Source organism: Acanthisitta chloris, unplaced genomic scaffold, assembly GCF_000695815.1.
Source record: "Acanthisitta chloris isolate BGI_N310 unplaced genomic scaffold, ASM69581v1 scaffold16579, whole genome shotgun sequence".
NCBI classification, from domain to species: domain Eukaryota; kingdom Metazoa; phylum Chordata; class Aves; order Passeriformes; family Acanthisittidae; genus Acanthisitta; species Acanthisitta chloris.
The window spans coordinates 48,644-72,972 of record NW_008693308.1 but is presented as its reverse complement, the minus strand read 5'-3'; the positions used below and the strand labels follow the sequence as shown (position 1 = coordinate 72,972).

Here is a 24,329-nt window from a genome sequence, read left to right as displayed (position 1 = left end):
AAAAAACCCCCCCGCGGCGGGAGCCGCTTCCTGCCATTGTCCGCGGGGCTCGGGGACAAAAGGCAGCGGCACAGCTCGCCCGACTTGTCCCAGCGCTCCCGGCCACAATGCGGCTTGGAACAACCACCTCCCAGCGCAGCGCGGGGAGGAGGGAGTGGGGAGAACTCTGGGCATGATGGTGTTAAACGGGGCTATGAAATGAGCCCCTCTGACACCCTCCCAGAGGGGGAAACAACGAAGCACCTTGCTGGATGTGGTGGCCCTGCCACCAAGGTGCTCGGCAGCTTGGTGGGGGATCCCTAGAGGAATTGGTACATCAGTGTTCTGTTCCAAAAACCTTCAAGGTGTCATTGAACTGTTCAAAAGGCACAGCTCAATAAAAGTCCCTCCAAAGTGTAGGCAGGGGGTGGCAGTAGCCCAAAACCCCATGCACGAGGTTGTCCAGCACTGTCTGGCTTCCCTGACTACTGTGGATCCTCTGCAGGCAGCTGGAGAGGCAGGGAAGTGGGAGCAGGGCAAAGGGAGCAGGACAATGGGAGCAGGGTGATAGGAGCAGGGTAGTGGGAGCACATAGTGGGAGCAGGGAGTAAGAGCAGGGCAGTGGGAGCAGGGGTGATGGGATCAGGATAATGGGAGCAAGGCAGAGGGAGCAGGGAAATGGGAGCAGGCAGTGGCAGCAGGCAGTGGCAGCAGGCAGTGGGAGAAGACAGTGGGAGCAGGGTGATGGGAGCAGACAGAGGGAGCAGAGCAGTGGGAGCAGGGCAGTGGAAGCAGGCAAAGAAAGCAGACAGGGTGCCCCAGGAGGGCACATGGGCAAGGGTTAAGGTTCCAGACAGACCTGCTGCAAGACTGGAAACTGGAGCTGCAGAAAGTGCAGTCACCACACTGCCCTCATCCCTGGCATGGACTGCCCAGTCCCAGCACCAAAAATCCCAGTCTCATCTGCACCAGAGCAGTTCAGTCTGGAGGAGCTCTGCTTACCCACCTGGATCAGCCCAGGAAGCACAGCTGGGGGCTCCCAGTGCAGGAGCAGGGCACATTCCCAGGGTGCCCTGGCAGTGGCACACAGCCCACCCAGCCTGGGCCAGGGCTGGAGCAGCTGCAGAGCTGCAGGCTCCAGGCTGCACACACAGCGGCACTGTGAAACCTCCTTCCAGGGGACTCGGCACAGCCAGCACTAATGGGACACTGCCACCACCTCCCCTGCATCTGTGACAGGCAGCACAGGCCTCCCTGGCACAAAGGGACAACCCCAGCCCATAGCTGTTGGCAACAGCCTCCAGGAGAGTTTGGGCTACCTTTAGGTGCAGCAACCCCATCTGAGGGGTCTGTCAGCCTGGGAAGGGCTCTCACCAGCTGGCCAGGGACTCTGAGCCCAAAAGGTGCTCCAGGAAACAGCATCAGAGATGGCTTTTCAAGCAGCATGAGCCTGGGAGGAAGAGGGTTAACCCCATCATGGGTTTAACCTCATCATGGGTTCAACCTCATCATGGGTTTAACCTCATCACGGGTTTAACTCCAGGGCTCTGTAGCAGCTTCTCCTGCCAAGGAGCCAGAGTGCAGAAGAATGTGACCCTGTGCTCTGCAAGATGGTCCCATGTGGTGTGACATGGTCCTGAGCCATGCAACGAGGTCCTGAGCTGGGCAGCATGACCCTGAGCAATGCACCACAGTCCTGTGCCAAGCACTAGAGCCCTGAGCAGCACCCACAGCCGTGGCAGGGATGGAGCTGGTGTGGGCTCGGTGGGGCAGGGCAGGGGGCAGGGCTGGTGCCACAGGAAGGCAGGAGGCCACTCCCAGCACCCAGCAGGTGTCACCTGGGGAGAATGGGACCAGGAGCACTTCCCATGGATGATCTGTGAATGGCACATTGTTCCTGCAACAGTACAGCCAAGGCAAGCTCTGCTCTGGGGGGCATGGGGAGCATCCCAGACCACCAGGCTTGCACAGGCCACCCCTAAACAGAGCTCCTGAGGCATAGCCTCCACTGCCCCTCCTGCATGGCAGGGCCAGACATCACTGCTGACCACAACTATTCTCCCTGAGATGGGTCCTCCACAATGGTCAAAGCCTGGCAAGAGGCTGGTGTGGGCAGAGAGCCACACTGCTCCTGCATCCCACACACACTGGGGCCTGCCACCACAGGCTCTCTGAAGCCTTTTGCCTGTCCCCACCCAGTGCAGACACCCAGGTGCACCTCTGCCTCCACAAGTCTCAGCAGACATTACCTCCCCAGGATTTGGGACCCTGCAGGATCTGGAAGCATTGGTGAGAGACACCCACCCACACCCCATGCTGGCTCTGGGTGACATGCCCTGGGTGCTAAGCATCTCCCAGAGCTGCCTGCCAGTGGCAGTGACCTTCCTGGCCCCTCCACTATCCCCAGTGGCAGGGTCCTTTCTGGCCTCTCCACTAGCTCCAGGGGCAGGGACCTTCCTGGCCACTCAGACACTAGCTCCAGTGGCAAGGATATTTATGACCCCTCAGACACTAGCTTTTGCCATGGGCATGGAGATAGGGACCACATGCCAGGACACCTCCACCCCAGGAGCTCCACCACCACCACATCCAAGCCAGAGCCACCAGCTCCCATACCTTCCTGTGGCCCGAGAACAGCAGCGTGAGCTGATGGATGGAGCCTCCATTTTTGATAAGCTCTTTCTTGAGGGTCCTGGGGGAAGGCAGGGCCCAGTGGCCCGTGGTGTCGTGGTTGTCCAAGCAGTTGAGGGTGGTGTCAGAGGTGAAGCAGTGGCTCTTGGCCTCCTGCAGCAGGCTGCCCTCGCTGTGCGTGCGGCGCCGCAGGGAGCTCTGCACGCTCAGCGTGTACACGGGCTGACAGCCAGAGGTCTCGATCATGCTGCTGCGCTTCATCTCATTCCTCTCCAAGTACTGCTCATCACTGTCCTCATCCTCCTCATCCTCATCTTCCTCTTCATCCTCGTCCTCTCCATCCGTGGTGCTGCCTGCCCCACCTGCCGCGCTCTGGCTGAAGGTGCTGTCGAGCCGCAGCTCGGGGATGACGAAGGTTGACAGAGAGCTGGGCTGCTCCTCTCCCTTTGTGGTGGCCACTGGCTGCTTTTCCTCCAGGAGAGGACCTTGGGTGGCTCCCAGAGCATCCCAGGCCTTGGCTGGGGCTGGTGCCTCAGCAGCTGGAGGAGCATCACCCGCTGTTGCCTTCCCGTCCTCCGAGTGCATCTGGCCTGGTTTCTCAGCGTCTGTCTCCAGCATCTGCCCACGAGAGAAGATAGGAAAGGATGAAGGCAGAAGCACCCCACATCTTTCTGGCCACCTTCCTGGGGAGCCTTTCCACACCTAACACCCCAACTACAAGGCTGGCACCACTTTGTACAATCCAAACATGATCCAGTGGGATCTTTCCCATGTTCCTAGGTGATGGCAAGTCACCCACCATTCCCTCAGCACCCAGTTCTGCTCCTGATCACTGGAGCACTGGGTTCCCCCACCTGGAAGGAGTGGGATGGGGCCACTCAGCTCCTTGCTCCAGCACCCAGCAGCGCTGAGGGGTTTGGAGGAACCCTGGGGTTCTGATGGTGGAGGCACCAGCCAGGCTCAGCTTCAGCTGCAGAGGCAGAGCCAGTAACATCATCCTCACCATGTCCCCCGGGAGCTGCTGGTGGGGCTCAGCCCTGCAGGGATCTTCCCCAAGTGCAGCAGAGAAATCCAGCAGCTCTCATCTGGCAGCTCCAGCCCCTCCTGCACCACCTTACTAAATGCCAAAGGGAAGCACCAGACTCTGCCCATCTGGATTGCCCAAGCTCAGCCTGGCTCAGCCCATGGCTCTGGGGCACCCCATGGCAGCTCCTGCTGGCTTCAAAACCTTCAGCGTGGTTTTTCCAGCTGGGAAGGGCCTGAGCAAGCTGTGCCCTTGCAAAGGGAAAAGCCAGAAGTAGCCTAAGGGAAAAAACTTCCAAGGTTTGTTTTGTGAGCAGCAGGAGCCTGGGATGAGTTCTGTGTGGTTATTCTGTCTAAGCCAGAGGGGCAAAACCAACTCAGCAGGGGACAAAGGCCAAAGGAGAGAAAAATCCTCCCTCTGGTAAGTAATTCCCACCTACACAGATCCTGCAGGGCTGGGGCAGAGGCTATTCCACAGGACCACCCCAAGGTACAAGTCACCCAGAAAAGAAGTCACTGTATCCCTAGCTGAGATCCAAACATTTTCACAAGCCCAATGGCAACCAGAATGCTGGAGTTAACAAAGCTCTGTATAAATTAGGTTGACTTCAGCTTCAAACAGAGCAGCAGCCCTGGGAATCAACCCATCCAGCCTCACATCCCATTGGGAAGAGGCACCCATGGAGTGGACAGAGGTTGTATTCCTGTGGGGGTCCCAGCTCATGACAGCAGCCCCTGCAAGCCATCCCCTGGGCCAGCCAGCCTGCTGCTAAACACCCCCTGGCCTGGGGATGATGACCCACCTTTGGATCTCCCAGGCAGCTGTGTGCAGATGTTGGGCTGCAAAAGCTACAGTTACACCAAGGAAACAGCCCAGAGGTGTGTGTCACTCTGCACAGAGGGAACAGTGCAGAGACCACACAGCACCTGGCAGCACCTGCAGGAACCCCTCTGAGCTCATGGTCAAAGAGCTCAAAGGGTCAAAACTGTCTGGGTGTCCAAAAAGATGCTCAAGGTCAGTGCCACAGCAGCTCACAGAGGAACTCACACCTGTTCCACTGTGCCTTGTCCTTTGTTATCACACCTAAAGGGTCCCAGTTACACCTGCAGCATGGAGAGCAACTGCTCTATCCCATTCAGTATCACTTGGACTCCCCCAGTGAGTCTGAAAACTAAACTTCAGAGCCCATCATGTCCTTAGCCCCACCTGCAACATCTGCCCCATCCCTGAAACAGCTGGATTTGATGGGATGCACAAGGTGGATGTTCCCATCCTTGGGGCTGTTTCACTCACCACACAGTAATTCCTTGTAAAAAGGGAATCACAAAATAAAATCACCTTGTCAAAAGGGAATCTGGAATGTTTCCAGCCTTGCTGTGCAAGGATGATGTTTGCATCAGTGTGTGCTTTAATGCTGCTGTTTATTTGTCTTGCAATCACTGTCATCATTATTTCAAGGAATAATTAGCGTATAAAACCCACACGGCCCTCAAGTCTCTCCCCACAAAGCCCTCCCTGCCCCCAACAGCTGCCTATCTGACCAGTCCTTCTGCCTCATATTGCTGGTTGCCCACATCAGATAAGGGCCTAGAAGGAAATGAACAGACTCCTTTAAAATGAGAGCCATTTGGGGATTGAATTAAATCCCTGTGCTAATTCAATCAGAGACTCTGCTGCTCTTCTCTGGCATGGAGGGGATGAGCAGGAGCCTCACCACTGACTGGTGGTTCCATCACAGGCTGAGAGCATCACCAGGGCTGTGAAATCCTGTCTGTGCAGTGAGGGCCATGAGCTCTGCTCAACATCAGCTGGTGGTGGTGAGACAGGGAAGGAAGCAGCAGTAATGCCATTGTGGACAGCCAACAAGCCTGGTCCTGGCTGGAGGCACCATGGGCTTCATCAGCACAAAGCCAAGGGTCACCTTGCTGCCCAGAGCTGATTTAGGACATCCAGGACAGGGCTGTGACCACCTTTCATAGTCACACACTGGTCTGGGTTGGAAGGATCTTAAAGCTCATCCAGTCCCACCCCCTGCCATGAGCAAGGACACCTTCCACTAGCCCAGGTTGCTCCAAGCCCCATCCAACCTGGCCTGGGACACTTCCAGGGATGGAGCAACCACAGACTCTCTGGGCACCTGTGCCAATGCCTCAGCACCTCACAGGGAAGAATTCCTTCCCAATATCCCACCTAGCCCTGCCCTCTGGCAGTGGGAAGCCATTCCCTGTGTCCTGTCCCTCCAGGCCCTTGTCCAAAGTCCCTCTACAGCTCTCTTAGAGCCCCTTTAGGGTCTCTAAGGTCTCCCTGGAGCCTTTGAGCAGCTTTTCCAGTACCTAAAGGGCACTGACACCTTCTCACCATCATCATGGCCAAGGGGCTGCTGAAGGAGGCAGCAGTTGGATGCAGTGTGGATGCTGTCTGAGCAGGTAGGTGCTGTCCTTCCACCTCACAGACTCATCCAAAACATCCCACGTTCTCACTGCAGCAGCAGTAGCTCAGCAGCCAGCAGTCAACATCTGGATTTCTCCATTCTCAGTGTCTTGGTCTCACTGCTCTGAACATCTGGGTGTCTCTGCCATCAACATCTGGGTGTCCCTGTCCTCAATATGCAGGTTTCCCTCTTCTCAGCACCTGCCTCTTCCCCTCCTCAGCATCCCTGCACTCAACATGCTGCTCTTCCCATTCCCAGCATCTGGGTTTCCCTGTCCTGAGCTGGGCAGGTCAAGGTGCCAAAGGACTTTACTACATCCTCCATGGAGAACCTCACACTTCACTGTTTCAGTTTCTAAGTGACCAAGGCAGCTTGTCCCAAGAAGGGGAAGAGAAAGCAGAAGAAAGAGCTATCTCCAAGCCCCAGGATGGCTATCTGGGGTAATTCTAGGGAAGGAGGATGATAGGTCTGAGATCAGAGCAACAGCAATGGTGTCCCTAATACTGATCTCTCTATTGAACAAGCTCAACACACCCCAAAAAACACCAACACTGCCCTGCCTGCCCCAACATCCTCAAACCCTGCACCTATAACCTCCTTCTGGGCTCTTTGCCTTCAAGGATCACTCACTGTCTCAAAAAGTTATGTTTTTCAAGTTGTTCTCAAATCTCCTTGAAACCAAGACAGGAGAAGCACTGCAAACCCTCTGCTCCTTGGCCTGCAATTCAAGCAGGTTTTTTGAGTTGCTGCTCACACCTAGGACTGTTCTAGCTCTCCAGCAGAGCAAATTTCAACAACCAGACATGGGTTTGTCAGCACAGCCTGGACTTCTCCAACATGGCCCTTCTGGTGGGCCCCACCTGGAACTTCCAGCTGGGAAAACACCAGCTATGGGGACTGCCCTGCCCTGCCCTTCCCCTGGTGCTGCCACAAGTGCTGTGGCATGAGGCATTCCCTTAAATCTCCAGCTTGGGGAGATCAGGGAAATTCTGAGGCTCTCAGCTTCTTGTCTCAAAGCCTCTGCTCCTCATAGTCATGGAGCTACCATAGGTCAAGTAGCAGCTGGACATAGGGGCATTTAATTCAGACTTTCCTGGCTGCTGATGGGGATGCTCAGATTTGCTCTTTCTTTGGTGGTAATACTGAGGAAGAAGAGGCTAAATACATCTCACAGAGGTGCCCTGCACCCAGGCAGCTCTTCAGTCAAAAGCAGGGATTGGGAAAAGCAGGGAAATTTCTGCAGGTAACAGATGATGTGAGCAGGAGAACAAAGGCCATGCTGCTCTGACTGCACTCACACCCTGAGAGGAGTGAATGGACCTCCTGAGACAGTGCTGAAAGAGCCAATCTCATGGGCTGTCCCCACACCATGGCAGCTGCATCCTCCATGTGTCCCATGGGACCTCTCTGGCTCCTGCTGCCCTTCAGGTGAAGATCAAAGGTGCTTCACCAGTCCCCAAAAGCATGTTTCTCCATGGGAATGAGACCAACTCCCTCTCCAGGGGTATTTTGGGAGAGATGCAGCCAGCTTTGTTACTACAGTGCTGGAGGTAAGATCCCTCCTCACAGCAGACAAATTGCATGGAAAACAGCACCTACACCACCCACAGAAACACCAACCTTTCCAAAGCAGTTTTTTTCCTAAAGCAAAAGGACAATAGTATGGTTTTTGGTTCTTAGCATGGGACAATTGTGCCCAAATCCATCAGATCAGAAACTTCTTACTGTGAAACATCACCCAACCATTGATGAGCACCTTGGGATTTAACAAGTGACCACTAAGAACCAAGCAAGCACATGGCTACAGGGAATGGTATCTAAAACATACATGGGGCTAAGGGGAAGAAAACCAAGCCAGAAATGCAAAGCAGAACTACCAAAGCTTGAGAAAATCTTCATGGGAGTCATTTTGAAAGTGCTCACAAGGAGCATCCCCTGAGCAGCTTCACTACTTGCTGTCCTGAGCCACAGCAGCTCTGTGGGCCAGCCCAGGGCTCACTGCACAGCCAGGTCTTCTACCCACTCCCTGCTCAATTACTGCATTGATGAATAATTGATAGACAGCAATTAGTGTAACAGCATAAGCAAGAGTGGGTATAGAAACCCAAACAGCAGGACCCACAGAGCCTGGGGCAGGGCAGCGAGGGTGGATATATACTTCTGATGGGAGTTCTGGGCAGGTAATGTTCATACCACCCTAAAAACCCTGGGCTTGAGCTGCCTCAGAGCCCTGGCAGGAGAAACCCTCCTGGAGAGAGGAATGATCCTGCGACAGCAGCCTGCAGTAATCCCATTCCCCCATCTCTGCCATCCCCAGTGGACCACTGTGCACAGAGCTCTGCCCAGGGCATTGCCCAGCCCTGACACTGCAGCACCTACACTCCATGCCACTCCCAGAGCCACTCTACTCCCTCAAACACGGTGTAACCACCTGCTCAAGGTGTCAGCCAACACCCTGGGACCAACCCTCCCCACATGGATAAGCAGCTGGAGTCACCAGGGACTTGCTACTGCTGCAGCCCTGAGCTGCCAGCCCAAACCACAGCTGTCCCAGCAGTCCCAGCTCCACACCCCAACCCACCCAGTGCCCTCCATCCCCACCGAGGCTATGAGCATGCACATGGCTCTGATTTCAGGGGTTAGGGCTGAAATTGATCCCCAGTGCCAGCGCCCAGAGCGTATCCAAAAGGCTGGAAAAGTCCTGGAGCAGAAAGGCACATTGTGAGCACACTGCAGTGCCCATGGCACAGCCCAGACTGGAAACAGAACCTCACAAAGTCCCCATTGCTAAAAATACCCCTTCCCTCCTCCTGGATGCTCACTACCACCCTTGAAGCCCAGCCTGGTGGCAGAGGAACCAGGCAGGAGCCACAGGTTCCCCAGGAGAGAGCAGAGACCAGCACAGGGAGCAGAGCAGATACCTTTGATCTCCAAGGACATCACCGCTCCGACACCGCTGTGTCACCTCCTTGCCCTGCGGCCAGATCCTGCCCAGCAAAGTGCCCAGCCTCAAGCTGCAATCTTTAAAAGCAAGACCTACCAAATCCAGGCTCTCAGTGGCATCCCAGCAGAACGGCCCCAGCGAGTGGCATCTCCCTGTGGCAGCCCCAGCCCTGCCATGTGCACGCGGCGGTGGCTCAGCAGGCACTGGCGCAGCGCTGGGCTCTGCCTCTGCTCTTATTAATGTCCATGTCAAGCAGCAGCTGAAGCCGCCCCAGCCTCTCCCAGCCACTGCTCCCTCGTGCCCCTCGTGCTATTTATGGCTCTGCCAGCACTCCCTGGAGGTATTTTTACCTGCCGGTAGCGGATGGTTGCTGTGCCTTGAGGAAGAGCCATGCATCACCCTGAAAGCGCTGCGTTCGCTCTCCTGCTCCTGCCCTGTCCTGCCCCCGAGCGACACTGAGCTGCAGACTGAGCCCAGCGCTTCCTGCTAAATGAAACTCTGCTGCAAGTTTGCTGGTGGTTTTGTTTCCCCAGCTGATTCTTATGGAAAAGGGAGAGCTCTGAAGTGGGAGATGCTCTGCAGCAGGATGCTTTGCCCTCTGCGCTGCAGCCCCTACCAGCGGCTCCACCCTAATGGGATGGGGAGAATAGGCAGGAGGGAGTGTGGTGTCCATCCAAGGGACAGTCCATGACCATCTGCTCCTCCTCTTCTCCTGGGAGGGCCAGTGTCCTCTCATGACACCCCATGCACTGCCTGGCTGAGTGTTCCTCCTCCTGGGATTGCACAGAATCACAGAGGGGGAATCACCGAGCTGGAAGGGACCCCCAAGGGTCATCAGTCCAACTCCTGTCCCTGCACAGGACACCCCAACAATGCACCCTGTGCCTGAGAGCATTGGCCAAACACTCCTGGAGCTCTGTCAGCCTTGGGGCTGTGCCCACTGCCCTGGGGAGCTGTTCAGTGCCCAAACACCTCTGGGGCAAGAACCTTCACTTTATTGACCTTTATTTATTTGATCTGAGTAAAGAACCTAGACTTTATTGACCAAGACAGGCAAGCTGTCCTGCTGGCTATGGAGAGAGTGTGTTATGGCACAGTGAGGTGTGTGTGTGCAGCCTCTCTCAGATATGTGCTGGTTGTTATCTGCACCACGGCCACCTTCACTGATGGGTGACACCTCACTGCCACAGTGACAAGCTCTGCACTGACTTTGGGCACACATGTCCCCTGGCTCCCAGTCAGCTGCAGCCTCATGGATGCTCCAGGGATGGAGCAGAGGAAATGTGCTGTCTCCTCTTCCTCACAGGTAGCCACAGCTTTGCAGTAGTACAGGACATGTAGAAGATCCCTCACCTGGTCTCACTGGACACAATGTCACCATGGACAGCAGCATCATGGCACGGCCACCCCCACAGCTGAGCTCAGCAGCTTATCCTGCCTGCACTGGTGAAGGGAGCTGGGCTTGGTGGGTTTTGTGCCTGATCCCTCCCTGAGGCCACCTAGCTGTCTGTGAGACATGGGATGGCACCACACTGGGGGTGCCCAGCTGCCCCTGAGACTCAGGCAATCCCCAGCCCAGGGGTTCCTGGCCCTTCTCAGTCAGGAATGAACCAGCCACCATCCAAACCTGCCTTCATCCACCAGTGTCCATCATGGTGGTGATACAGCCGAGCACCAGCTACTGCCTGCAGCCTCATCGACCCAGGCACTCTGAGCACGGTGGGACCTGGAGCTGGTAAGAGGATGTCTGGGTCATAAATATTCCCAGCAGTAAAAAACAGAGGGGTGGAAAAGGGGGAGGAAGGAGCAGATCCTGTCACAGCCCACAGTCCTCAGCATCCTTTCCTTTCCCTGCCGTGGTGGATTGGTGCTGCTCAGCAGGGGAATCTCTCTGCAGTGCTGTTAGCAGGGGCAGAGCATTGTCCCCTGGGCAGGATGAGGGAGGTGACAGCTGGAGCATGAGATGATGCATTCAGCCACTGGAGAGCAATTGGGAAGGACTCATCCCAACATCACTTACAACAGGACCACGAGGCTGGGTCTGGAAGCTGTTCCTGCTGCCAGCAGAGATTGCTGGAAGGAAACATCCAGCTAGAGGAGAGGACCTGGCAGAGCAGCTCTGCTGTGACTGGCTCCAACAGGGCCATGACCGCAGCCACACACAGGACAGAGGAATCCCAAATGGCACCAAAACCAACACTGGTGGCTCCAAAGCCCCACACAGCTCTCCTGCAGTTGTGCTGGCAAGCCTTGCCCTGCTGCTCCATGAGGAAGGTGCTCATTACAGGGCAGGACACCAAGCCTCACAGAGGCACTGCCACGGGGGCAGGATGAAGCTGTGCCTCCCAGTCCCACACTACTCTGGACATCACCACCCAAAGCCCCCTGGCATTTGGAATAGAACCTTTGGCTTTGCAAAGGTATCAGAGGCTGAGTAATGTCTGCAAGGAGTTACTTGACATCCCAGTCCACCCAACCACACTGGAAGGAAAGAAAAGGAGCAACCACTCGAAAGAGGAGCTGTTTGAGCACAGGAGAGGAGCTCCAGCCAGCAGCACTGCGCCAAAGCACTCCCAGCACCTTCATTAAATCACAGCAGCGCTGGCTCAAACCACTTAGCCTGTGCCTTTTGACCACCCCGTGCAAATGATCTCACACCACTCACCCCCCCGTGCTGCCGGCGCCGCTCCTGCCCGCACTCTCCCTCTTACAGCCCCTCCGGGGATTCAGAAACAGCTCTTCCAGGGTTTAAAAATGCCTCTGGCCGTGATGGAAGTGTAGCCTAACTGCTCGGGGGGATGTGGGATCGCTGGTGCCACTGGATGCGCCGGGAGGACACGGGAAGCAGGAGCCGGTGTGTGCCGGAGGGAGCCTGGGAGCGCAGCTAAGCAAACTCAAATCGAGCAGGAGCTGCAGCTCTCAGCTGCTCCATCGGCCCCGCTGGCCCTCCTGCACACACGAGCCTGGGGCACTGGGAGCCAGTGGCTCTGGGGCTGAGCAAGCAGGCATGGGCTGGTAGCCCCCAGTGCCTTCCCAGTACCCAGCGTCGGCACCAAGAGCTGGCAGGGCTGGACAGGGAGATCTCAGAGCCAGGACTTGGTGCTGGGGATGATAAACAGCTCAGTACCCAGCCCAGCATCCCATCCAGCCCATGTGAGCAGCCAGGTGCATTCCAGCCTCCCTGGGCTTTGGGATGTGTCCCTGTATTTAGAGCTGGAAGACAAGTGATGTGCAACTGATGTGCAACTGTTCACCTTAGAGAAGAGAAGGCTCCAGGGAGACCTTAGAGCCCCTTCAGTGCCTAAGGTGGCTCCAAGCAAGCTTCAGAGGAACTTTGGGACAAGGGCCAGGAGGGACAGGACAAAGGGGAATGGCTTCCCACTGCCAGAGGGCAGGGACAGATGAGAGATTGGGAATCAATTCTTCCCTGTGAGGATGCTGAGACACTGCCACAGGTTGCCCAGAACAGCTGTTGCTCCTCCATCCCTGGAAGTGTTCAAGGCCAGGTTGGACAGGGCTTGGAGCAACCTGGGCTAATAGAAGGTGTCTCTGCCCATGGCAAGGAGTGAGACTGGATAAGCTTTAAGGTCTCTCCCAGCTCAAACTGGTCTGGGATTCTATGTAAGGAGAGAATGACAAGGTGAAATATCAGCCCCAGGACCCCTTAGCACTCATCCAGGCTCACCCACACTGTGGGGCATTAACAGGCTACTGCATAAAGAGGGTCTTTAAATTTCTAAGGGGACATTTGAAGCCTCACAGGGAGCTGTAACATCCCATTTCCCAGACTTCAATCCCCTGGGTGTCTGTGGGGTCTGTTCCCATGAAAGAGGGCCACAAACCCAGCAAGAATACGGCTTAGGATGGATCGATCTGGGGTAGCTCAAACTGCATCTACTTCTGTTGCACCCACTGCTACCTCTTCAAACCCTGTCCCCACTGAATTCAAGCCAGCACATTGTCCTTCTCCTGGCCTGCCAGGTGCTGAGGGGCAGATCCATGTGACATTGAGCATCAAGGCTGCCACCAGGGATTCAAGGGTTCCATTTGCTCTGTGCAGGGACCTCTGGCAGGGCAGTTTCCTCCAGATATTTAAGTGGACAGAGCTGAACCAAAGCCTGACTCACAGTGGGAGAGCAGTTCTGGTCCAGCAGACCAGTAACATAGTGTTACTGGAGCAGCCTTTGGCTGTCCTCAGTACTGGGTTTTTCCAGCCCAGGGTGAGAGCTGAGCTGTGCTCTCTGGCATGGAACAACACATTGCTTTGCTTTGCTTTTGTGACCTGGCTGTAAGCCCTGCTTTAACCCTTATTGGGGCAGAATCAACCTCAAGGGTTTCTCCCCCATTTGAGCACCCTGACAGCACAAAGTGCTGAGAGGGTGTGTGGCCAGTGTCAGGTTGGCCCTCCAGGGGCTGCTGTGATGTGCTCAGCCCTGCCCAGCCTCTTGTGTTGGCATTGTGGAAGGAAAGTCGGATCGGGTGACGATCCAGGTTTCCTGCACTCTTGGCTGTGTCCTGCCCCACAGCAGCAGGTGAGCAGGACCCTCTGGAGCAGAACTGGCAGCAGATTCCCAGTCCAAAATGGAAATACTTTGGGCCAAAAACAAAGTAAGAAAGTACAAAATCCTCCCCTCCTTCCCCACCAAACAACCTATTACACTCTGACTCCACTGCTGCTGAGTCAGAGAGAGACATTCTCACCATTTGTCCCCAGCCTTGTAACAAGCACTTCATCCCCAAGTGCTTGTCACAGCCACCCCAATGCCAATAGCCCCTTGACTGCACCAGCTCAAGTGTGTACATGTTCACCAGCCAAAGGAAGGTCTGGGAGATGCCTCAGTGTAAAGCAAACAGGTGTTGCTGAGGTGCCACCAAAGAGGGACTGCAGAGGGACATGGGTGCACAGCAGGATGGGTGCCTGGGGTGTTCAAAGTGAGGAGGAGGAGGCAGGGCATGGGACAGGAGAGGTGGTGGAGCGAGTCCAGCCAAGGGCAACGAGGGCAGAAAAGGGCTAGAGCACATGAGGAAGGGCTGAGGGAGTTGGCCTTGGTTAGCCTTGAGAAGAGGCTCAGGGGTGACCTCCTGACTCTCTGCAACTCCCTGACAGGGTTGGAGAGAGGTGGGGGATGGGGATGGTCTCTCCTGCCATGCCTGCCTGGTGGTTTTCAAAGCCAGGTTGGCTAAAACCTTGAGCAACCTGGTCTGATGGGAAGTGTCCCTGCCCAGGGCAGGCAGTTGGGGCTGGCTGATCTCTAAGCTTCATTCCAACCCCTTAACCTACTATGATAGTACGACTAGAGAGAATGGTCATGAACTGAGACAAGGGAGAGTCACAGTAGATGTTAGGAGAAATGCAGCACTTAGTGCCATGGTCTAGTAAGGACGGTAGGGTTGGACTCGATGATCTCTTCCAACTCGGTTGATGCTATGATTCTGTGACTCTATGTTTTCCCTGTGAGGGTGTTCAGGCACTGAGATATTGCCGAGGGAGGTGGTGCAGTCACCATCCCTGGAGGTGTTTAAGAGGTGTCTGGATCTGGTGCTGGAGGATCTGGTTTAGGGTTTAGGGGTTCCAGCAACGACAGATTAATGGTTGGACTCGATGATCTTAGAGGTCTCCTCCAAGCTTGCTGATTCTGTGATCCTAGGGGTGCCCCACACTGAAGCATCCCCAGGCTGCAGGTGCCTGGGCAGAGCCTGCACCCCCCACAGGTCCCTCCCGCCCCACCGCGCGGCCCTGGCTTCAATCATCCCTCGATTACACACTGTTTGCCTTCGCTGACAGCACCTTTACTCGCACTTGTCAAGCACGTTGTAAATCGTGAGAGAAACAGCCCTGCCCTCCCTGAGCTCGGGAAGGGGCAGGCAGGTCCCTCCCGGCCACGCACACACCGGCGGCTCATTCCCAGCACCGGAGCCAGCGCTGCAAGGAAGGGCCAGGGCGCAGGATCAGTCCATGCCTGCTCACACCAGCAGCAGCCCTGGGGCAGAGACAGCAGCCAGGCTTTGGAAAGTGCTGAGCATCCACCACCTCCCTCGGGAAACCAGGGGAGCTCCCGGACTCCCAAAGTCCACACCACCGAGTGTCCGTAATTATTTAGCTTAGGGGTAATCTGCATGTCTCAGACACAGCCAGGGAGCGTCTCCGAGGTAATCTCAGGTCACGGAGGCAGAAGGGAAGAGTAATCAGCCGTTCTGAGTGTGGAAGACACAAAGAAACAAGCAGTGAGAATCAGGTGGTGGCAGCAGGTCTGTTACTGTGCTGCTGAAGCTTTTCCCTGGCAGACAAACCAGCTGGAGCAGCTTCAGCCTCTCTGTCCTGCCCTTGCCCCAGCTCTGCAGTTTGCCCTCTCTTCAGTTATGCTAATGCAATATGGGCTAGACCCAGGCCCAAGGGTGTGCAGATGGTCATCACCCAACACAGGGAGGTTTCTCCCTAATTCAATACATAAAGCTGCACTCCTGGAATCACACTGTGGTTCCTTACAGCCCCAGCCCACCTCCAGGCTCCACACACCCCACTTTGGGGATGTTTGTTGCCAAGCTGGGTCACTCTGGTGATGTGTTTTATGATCTGTGTTACAGGTGCTTGCTCAGCACAGGCACAGGGCAGGGAACTGCACGCCAGAGCAGACCTGGACCTGAGGATGGGAGTTGGGGAGGCTTTGCAGATGGAGAAAATAGGCACAGAACAACTTGTGGGACCTGCTGCAGCTGGCAGGGCAGGTTCACCACTCAGGGAAGTTCAGCTAAGTCTTATAATGGCAGCAGAGAAGCCACTGGAGCTCCCTTTCCACCACATCTCCTGGACACCAGGGATAGAGAGCTGGACTGCACCGACAGCTCCCTGGAGCTCCTCCTGCACTGACTCTGGCAGGAAAAGTCCATTGGGAGCTGTACACCACAGGTATATCCCTCATGTCTTCCTACATCTCCAGAAGTGGATGCTACACACACCAAGTGCTTGTGTCTCCCAGCTGCTGTCAGCTCTGCTCTAAAATCAGCTGCTCTGAAAGCAGCAGTGTCAACATAGGCCACACACAGGAATCATCCTCCAGGCTTGACACCATCCTCCCAGGAGACACTGCCAGAGGCAGTGACAGCTCTGCAGTGCCACATCCCTGAGCCAGAGAGACCTTCCTGCCCTCAGTGCTGCCTTACCCAGGCAAAGCTCAGGGAAGGGCTTGAAGAACAAGAGATACCATCCCAAAGTTCAAAACGGGTCTGATTTCTGAGCAGGTTGAAGGGAGAGCTGTTCCCAGCTCACACACTGGTGTGGCAGCTACAGAGGCTGCTGAGGAGCTGCTCTCTGCTCAGACAGTGTCTCTTTCTCCAGCTCCAGCACACAGCTGGCACATGGCACATCTCTGCCTGGCACCAAGGCTGTGCCAGCCCTTCACTCCCAGCAAAGCCCACATCCCCTTGGCCAGGCTGTGACCACAGCGAGATGAGCTGCCTCTGGATGAGCTGGAGCAGTTATGAAGACTTTGCAAATCAGATTCTTGTTGAAGCTGATATTTCCAGCTTAATTGGTCTGTTCACAGAGCACAGACACTGTTCTTTTTCCTGAAATAGCTCTAGTATCAAATGACTTGTAAGCAAAGCTAATGGATCAGTTCCCCCCTGCAAAAAGCAACTGGTTTTCCCAGCTCTTGCCTCCCACTGCACTGGCATCCCTGGAGAGGTCTGGCCTGACCAGCTGGGGTGCAGCCTGGTCACAGCCCCAGCTGCAGCTTGCCCAGTGTGCCCACAGCCTGGCCCTGTGTGCCCACCCTACTCCAAGCACTCTTGCCTGTCCCCTGGGGAGCTGCAGCCTCACACAGAGCTGCTCTTCCTTCCCCACACTGCTCCTTCTTGCATTTCACATCAGGTTGGCTTTAACATTGCATCCTGAGCATTTTACACCTTGCTGGGATGGGAAATGGAGCTATGAACTTAATTAAGTGCCTAGTAGTTGTTCACAGGTACCTTTTCTCTCTCCTGGCCATGGACCTCACCAGTGGGATTGCCATCAGCTTCAGCAAGCCAAGACAAACTCCCTTTATCACAAGCTGGGAGTGCTTTCCATGGAGCATTCTCTTGACTACTGAGGCACAGAAAAGCCTTAGAAAGGCTTGTGATGTGTTCTAGAGTATTTTTTCCCCTGTCCAGTAGCCACCTGGAACAACTCAGGGAGGAGACACTGCAGGGCTTTGCTCTGAGCCACAGCCCCACATCCTACCTTTTGGGGGGGGGGGGGGGAGCAAACAGCACCATCACCTGAAAACCCAAACAGTCCCAGAGCACATGTCATGATGGAGAGTCACCAAGATGCCCCTTCTAGGCTCTGAGATGCTTAGATTGGAACATGTCACTGCACATCTTCACCCCAGCCCATGGCTGGATCACACTCAGCTGAGCAGAGAGCCATGCCAAACCCCCAGCAGCAGCCCCATCACATGGATCCCTCCATGCCAAGCCAGCAGGGCCCCCCTGCCTGGGCACAGTGTCATGCCAGCAAGATGCATCGCAGGAAAACAAGAGGCATGGCCGAGCCTTGTCACCTCAGTGAATCAGCTCCCTGGGGCCGTTTGCAGTGCTGGAGGTAATGAGGTTCTCAGGCTTTGTGTGCTGTTGCTATTTTAGTACATCTGAAACGTGCAGGAAAAGGAATCCAGAGGCTCTGTCTCCTGCGGAGATGTTTGCACTGACCCAGTTTGGGAGGCTGCAGAGCAAAAGCCACGTCACTCGGCCCCCGACAGCTCCCGCTGTGCCCACAGGGATGGGAGTGAGCCACCTGCCCCTGGGCCAGCCTGACAGCCTGTGCCATGGGGCAGGGGCTGCTCCACCACCAGGGGAGGCATCCAGGGGGTTTTACCCCTCAGTTCTCCATCTGCCTCACTTGAAGGGCTTGAAACACTCAGCACAGTGTGTATCTCCTCTCCCAGAACAGTGGGTCACTCACCAGCAATCCAAACCCCATCCCTGGGGAAGAGATGACTCCAGCCACTGTCCCAAACAGCTCCACGGTGACAGCCCCAGCCCCAACGCCAGGCAATGGGGGTGTCAAGTACACCCACACAGGGCAGACATGCCCAGCTGCTTCAGACCCCTACACACACACATTTCTCTGCCACAGCTGCTCAGACAGTGCTCTCAGGCCAGGCTGAACCTCTTCAGCGTGGGAAAAGTGCTGAGACTGCCTCACTAGGTATGAAAAACAGCACTTGCCAAACAACCTCTCTGTGCTTTGAGGCCATCTGGGAGGTCCAGATCAAATGCCTGAGCCCAGCCAAGAGCACGGAAGGGGCAAATCTCTGCACTGCTGCTCCCGTGACCTCGGCCTTTTCATCAGCACCCAGAGAAGCTCTCTCTCTGCTTTCAGCCCTGCCGCAGAGCTGAGCTCTCAGGGCAGGCTGGACACCAGGTTGCACAGCCTCAGCTGTCCAAATACAGATGCTGGGAGGTGGCAGCCCCATCCTGTTCACAGTATCCTCAGCTCCAGCCCACGGATGCAAATGCACTAACTGCTTCCCCAAGCAGGGCAGGAAGCTGCAAACACGGCAGTGCCTGAATACAAACTCACTCCTCACCTGGCAAACAAACAGCCTCCAGCACAGCCCACCTGGCAGGAGAACCACCAGAGCAAACCCCACACACAGGCAGAGCCCCACGCCGCTCTGAGCACAGTTTTCCAGCTCCCTCAGCTCTCTCTTACCTTGCTGTCCGTAGGAGCTGCTGCCGGATGTTGCTGCTTGGTGATGTTCTCAGCCAGACACCAGCAGATCCTCTTCTTCTGCTCCTGGGAGTAAGCCTCCAAACTTAATAAGCACTCTGACTTCTGACGTAAAGGAAACACAGGCAGAGAGAAGGTCATTAGCTGTGTGTCGCAGGCCCTGACTGTTTGCAAACTCTTTTGCTCCAACACGCTGCAGCAGATGAGTCTAAGTCTAACAATCTAACCCTTGTCCTGTGCTCTGGGCACAAGAAAGTGAAATAGCCATGAAACCAGCTCCCAGTGGTATCTCCTCCCAGAGATCCAGGCTGAGTGGGGTGGAGGAGCTGAGTTTGCTTGCAGGAGCAGGAGCAGAACCGTACAAGCACAGGTAGAGCACCAGCAGTTCTGCACCCTGTGCCACCACACTGGAAATGTGTCTATTAAGCTAATTCAGTGGGTGGAAATTGCTCTTTGCTGTATGCAAACATTAATGAGGCACCAGAGCATGAACTGATGAGAACGAGTGCCTTTGGGCTGGGTGGGGCTGGGAGACAGAGCTGGGGAGAAGCTCCAGAGCAGCTTCCTTATCCTGCTCCTGGGTGAATTTGGGGATGAAGCTCCAGATCTGGTCATGCACTGTCTGAGAGCAACATGCAGTGAGGAAGGAATTAATAGGAATGGTGGGAAGTCATCCCAGCTGAGCCCACCTCCTCTTGTGCCATAGCCCCTTCCCTGCACACATCCTCTGATACAGACCTGTTCCTCTTGCACAGGTTTGCTTTGGGCCAAATCTCACTCATTTAAGTAACTTTCTGACCCATTCTCTTGCAACTATCTCTTATCTCTCATGCTAAAAATTAAGCATTAGTAACACCTGCTGCCTGCTGGGATTTTGCAGGTTTTGCTTTAAAAAGGGTCCAGAAACAGCCAAGGATCATCTCCTTCTGTTGCCAGATGGGAAAAGAAATAAAGTGAAAGCAGAACTTTAGGACAGACTGCAAAGAAAGAAAAAAGTCTTCCACTAAGGGGCATGAAAAAGGCCTTTCCTTTCCCCCTAGAATTTCCTTCCAGCAGGGCAGGTCCCCAAGAGTGTGTTTTTTCCCAGAAAGGTCAGAAAGAACTAAAGAACCTGCAGCTTTGTGACTCTGGAGACACAACACAGCCAAAAGGGGAAATGCTCTTTAGTCACACCATTTAAACTCTGTTTGCATTGGATGTGAATTCATTCACATTTAATCCAAATCCCTACTAAAGTGGTAAATAAACCAGCTCCCACGTCACCTCCAGGAAAAGAGAGCTCTGGTTCAGTCCTTTGCAGCTCCAATAAGACTTCCAGGAAAGAGGTTAGAGCTTTCTTATGCCTGAACATCACCACGCCTATTCCTACACTAGAAACACTGAAAATGCCTGTTCAGGGCTCCTGAGCACAATTAGAATGAGCAGAGGTTTGGGATTCAGGGACACAGGGTGGTGGGGCTCCCTCTTACCCCTCAGATCCTGGGTGGCAGTGATGCTCTGAGCATCCCTGGAGCATTGCAGTGCCCTTTCCCATCCCAGATGTCTCAGTCTCTCCCAGTCCCACACCAGCAGATCACCAGGCTGCACCACTGTGGTACCCACTCACCCCTAGGAAGGTATCAAGTTGTTCCTGCTTCCAGAGGAGAGGACAGTTATCAATCTGCTGGAATGAAACCCAGGCTGGCATTTCCCTGCCCTGCATTTGGGGCCAGAAGTGAATGAAGCAACAACTCAGCAGAGCCTAAAAGCCATCAGGGCAGCTGCAAGGAGCTGATGCTGTAACTACTGCACACTCCCAGCCCCACTGAGCTCCTGCAATTCCCCAGGAGTGAGGCTTAAAGCAATTCCAAGGACATCTCATATCCCCTTGCTGGTGACAGACACACAGCTCACCTACCCCTGCCCTGCAGCCCATCACTGATTCAATTACAGTCCATTTCTTTGATTGAATTTAGCATACAGTGCTGCTCAGCCCACGCTGGCTGTGGAGAGCAAAGTGCCCCTCTCCCTCCCTCCTCCCTGCCTCAGTCACCTGGGAATGTTAAAGCCAGGAGAGGAGATTGTCCTCTGGTCCAGAATGAAAGGCAATCACCCCAATGTGTGTCCTGGGTGTTGCGGGCAAGGCTGAAGAGGGACATGAACAGCCAAAATTGCATTTAGCGAATCTGTATTTTACTATCCTTGTGCAGTGAGATCTCAGCACTTTATTCCTGCATAGTGACATTTAACCTCTCCAACACATTCCCCAAGAGAAGAGCTCTGTTTCTCCCTCTTCCATCAACCTGCTCCCCCAAATAATCTTAAACTGGGTCAAGGAAAGTGTCAGCCCAATCCACAGGGGCTGAGCACCCCCAGCTGCCTCCAAATCCCAGGCTCCTGCTGGCAAAGCACTTTGGGGTGCAGCCAGATGAGGGACTGGGTGTTACAAGGGCTAAAGCTCATGGCTTGTGTCCCTGGAGCCCAGTCCATGCTGGACACTGAGCTGCCCACACACAGGGAGGCTGGGACAGGGGTCAGTGAGCACAGGGCTGTGCTGTGCCCTGCACACGCTGCCCAGCTCTGTGTTCATTGGGAATCAGTCTCCCTGCTATTGTTTTCATTCAGGGAGGCTGCTGTTGGGGCTGCCAATATTTACAAAAGAGAAAACAGGGTTTAATCTCACAGTGCTGGGAAAGGAGGATGCAGATGGCGTGAAGGGGGCGTTTGCCACCAGATAAAGCCAGTGACTGAAGTAGCTGCCAGTGGCCTTCTGCTGCCTTCACCCCAGGGCTGGGAAAAACATGTTATTGCAGGTGGCGTGTGCACACAGGCACAGGGGCTGCCAGTGAGCCCACAGATCTAGGGCAGCACCAGTAGGAGACCCCACACCACATGGTAGAACAGGAGGAAAACACAGAGCATGTATTGCAGAGAAGGATCCAGACTAGCCAACACCACCCCAAAAAGACTCTGTTACAGCCAGGAACAGGTTTCTTTTGCTCCACGAAAGCAACTCACCCCTGTGGATGCTCTCCTAGGCTGAGATCTTGTCCCATAGCACTCAGGAGCATGGGGAGATGAGAGGCAAGAGGTTTGGCCAAGCAGAGCTCCTGGATAGCCCAGCAGACACCACCCAAAGAGGGACTGTTGGCTCCATAGCCCACAGATCAGCTGAGGAGCTCCCAGAGAACAGCACACACCACAGGAAGGACTCCCAGACCCTACACACCCACACAGCAGACATGCCCCTCTGTGCAGGCCCCAGCACACACATGTGGCTCTGCATGGCACTGCAGAGCTGAGAAATCACAGTAACAACAAGCTAGACTCAGCCTGACACCTCCAGTGCCCTGAGCTCAGTGCCCAGCCAAGCCCAGGGCTGTTCTCTCACCACTCATCTCCCCAGCTGTGCTGGCAGACATATCCCAGGGGTGGTCATGTCCTAGAATCCCAGACTGGTTTGGGTTGGAAGGACCTTAAAGATCACCTCATTCCACCCCCTGCCATGTGCAGGGACGCCTTCCACCAGCCCAGGTTGCTCCAAGCCCTGTCCAACCTGGCCTGGAACACTTCCAGGGATGGGGCAGCAACAGCTGCTCTGGGCAATCTATGTCCTGGGGTAGATGTTCCCCCACAGATGAGGGGATGCACTTCTGCTCCTTCCCCCTGGCTCCTCTCCTCTGCATGGTTTATTTCAGGGTGGTTTGGGGACAGAGCTCACAGCTCAGCTCTGGTCTCAAACATTCAGAGTGTTGGTCCATGGCCAAACCCAGCAGAGATCCCAGAGGGGAAGTACCTCGGAAATGGGCTCCAGACTACAATAGCTTTAAATCACAGAGCAAACCTTCCACCAGTGAAACAGGCAGCCCTGGGAATATCCTGTGCACAAAACATGGGCAACTGCTGCCTGGTTACTTCATGCCCCACACAGCTAGGTCTGATGAGAAAGTTCTCTTTGCTCCCATGCTGGGGGGGTTGGGGGAGAACCACAGCTCTTCCTGTGGTTTTTGGACTGCTGGGCACACTGGTGGTGCCCAAAAAACAAACACTAGCAGACTGGTGATGCCCAAAAATCAAACACTAGCAGTAACAGCAGAGACCCTACAGCTGGGATGACCCAAAAGTGACAGGATGTCAGGGATGCTCCAGCAGATGATGTGCATGGAGCTGCTGTTGCCAGGGTGCAGCAATCTCTATATGATTCCTTGCTGTGGGGCTTGTTTTGGGGCCAGGGAAGCTCTGCAGATGAAGGTGAAGGATCAATGTACCCATCTTTACTTGTGACACCAAGGGCTGGCCCTTAGCAAACGGGTTTTCATTGTCCTACAGACAGGACAGGCACCAAGGGGAGCAAAGTGGACCTGCTGCCATGCAGTGCAGAGCTACCCGTGGCCCCAGCTCAGCCCAGGCTGGTCAGGCCCTGCTGCACTGAGATGCTGCTGCTAAGGAGGGAGAAGCTGGAGAAGCAATGCCATGGGAGCACTGCATCATGGCACAGCTTGGAGAGTGCCCAAAGAGGTTGTGGATGCCTGGAAGTGTTCCAGGTCAGGTTGGATGGGGCTTGGAGCAACCTGGGCTAGTGGAAGGTGTCCCTGCCCATGACAGGGAATGGAACCAAATGAGCTTTAAGGTCCTTCCAACCCAAACCATTCTGGGATTCTATGCTAAGCCCCCAGGAGGAACAAACAGCCCAAAGAACCTTTTCCATCCCCTTTGGAGCAGCCAGCAAGGACAGAGGGCTCAGTCTGTTTTCACAGGCCACCAGGTTATCCTTAAGTGGCTCATCAGAAAACAGCCTTCACAGGAATCCCAGCCCTGAGCTGAGCCAGGCACAGAGCTCCTGCTGCAAACACCACTGTGGTAAACAGAGAACAGGTCCAGCACCTTCCCTTTCTGCAAACACCCCTTCTCTCAGGGAAGAGGGCTCAGAGCTGAGCAGCCCCAGTGACAGCAACACCAAGCTTAGCCACCCACTGCCAACACAGCCTCAGAGCTGCCTGTTCTCCTTCCAGCACAGCCCCATGGACAGCGAGCCCCAGCCTGTGCAGACAGCCCCAGGGAACAGCAGTTCCCTCTGAAATCAATCCTGGGCCTTTTTTAAAGCTCTCCAGTACTGTAACCACACCATATCAACTCTTCTTTTCACCAGCATCTGGGAAATGTGACTCCAGAATTAGAGCTGGGGGGAGGGGGGGGAATATGAACTTTGCTCCAAAAAGCACATTTTGTGGTTATCTCAAAGCTCAGGTTCAGGTTGAGCTGTGTAAAGATGCACAAAAGCAGGGAAGCAGAGTGTCCCTGTTTATCTGTTCCTCCAGCTGGGACAGGAGCACACTCTGCTCTGCTCAAAGAGACCTGAACTGGGAGCTAGCACTGCCCAGGAGTTGCCCTGGCCCCAGACTTCAGGCTATGCCACCTTGGGGCATCTGCTGGTGGTGTCATTCCACAGTATCTGACCCACAGGGCAGAGGAGATGAAGGTCAGGGTCTGTGTGCACAGAGGAGCAGCCTGGCCACCAACTCCAGAGCCACTCCTGCGTGTGCTCAGGCTCTAGGGATCTTCCAAGACAGCACTGGTTTGGACCAGGGGAACATTTCAGCTGCAGCTGGAATTTGGGGCATGTTCT

At 55.1% G+C, this 24,329-nt stretch overlaps 1 protein-coding gene across 1 annotated transcript in view; it reads right to left on the bottom strand.

The window, feature by feature from the left end:
• Positions 1-2,595: 2,595 nt before the first annotated feature.
• Positions 2,596-24,329, bottom strand: part of LOC103810140 (regulator of G-protein signaling 3-like) — a gene marked incomplete at its 3' end in the record, with an annotated part of 61,544 nt that continues 39,810 nt past the window's right edge. Inside the window, 2 exon segments of the mRNA XM_009083030.1 lie at positions 2,596-3,228; positions 18,707-18,829. Of these exon segments, the coding sequence (XP_009081278.1) occupies positions 2,596-3,228; positions 18,707-18,829 (756 nt within the window).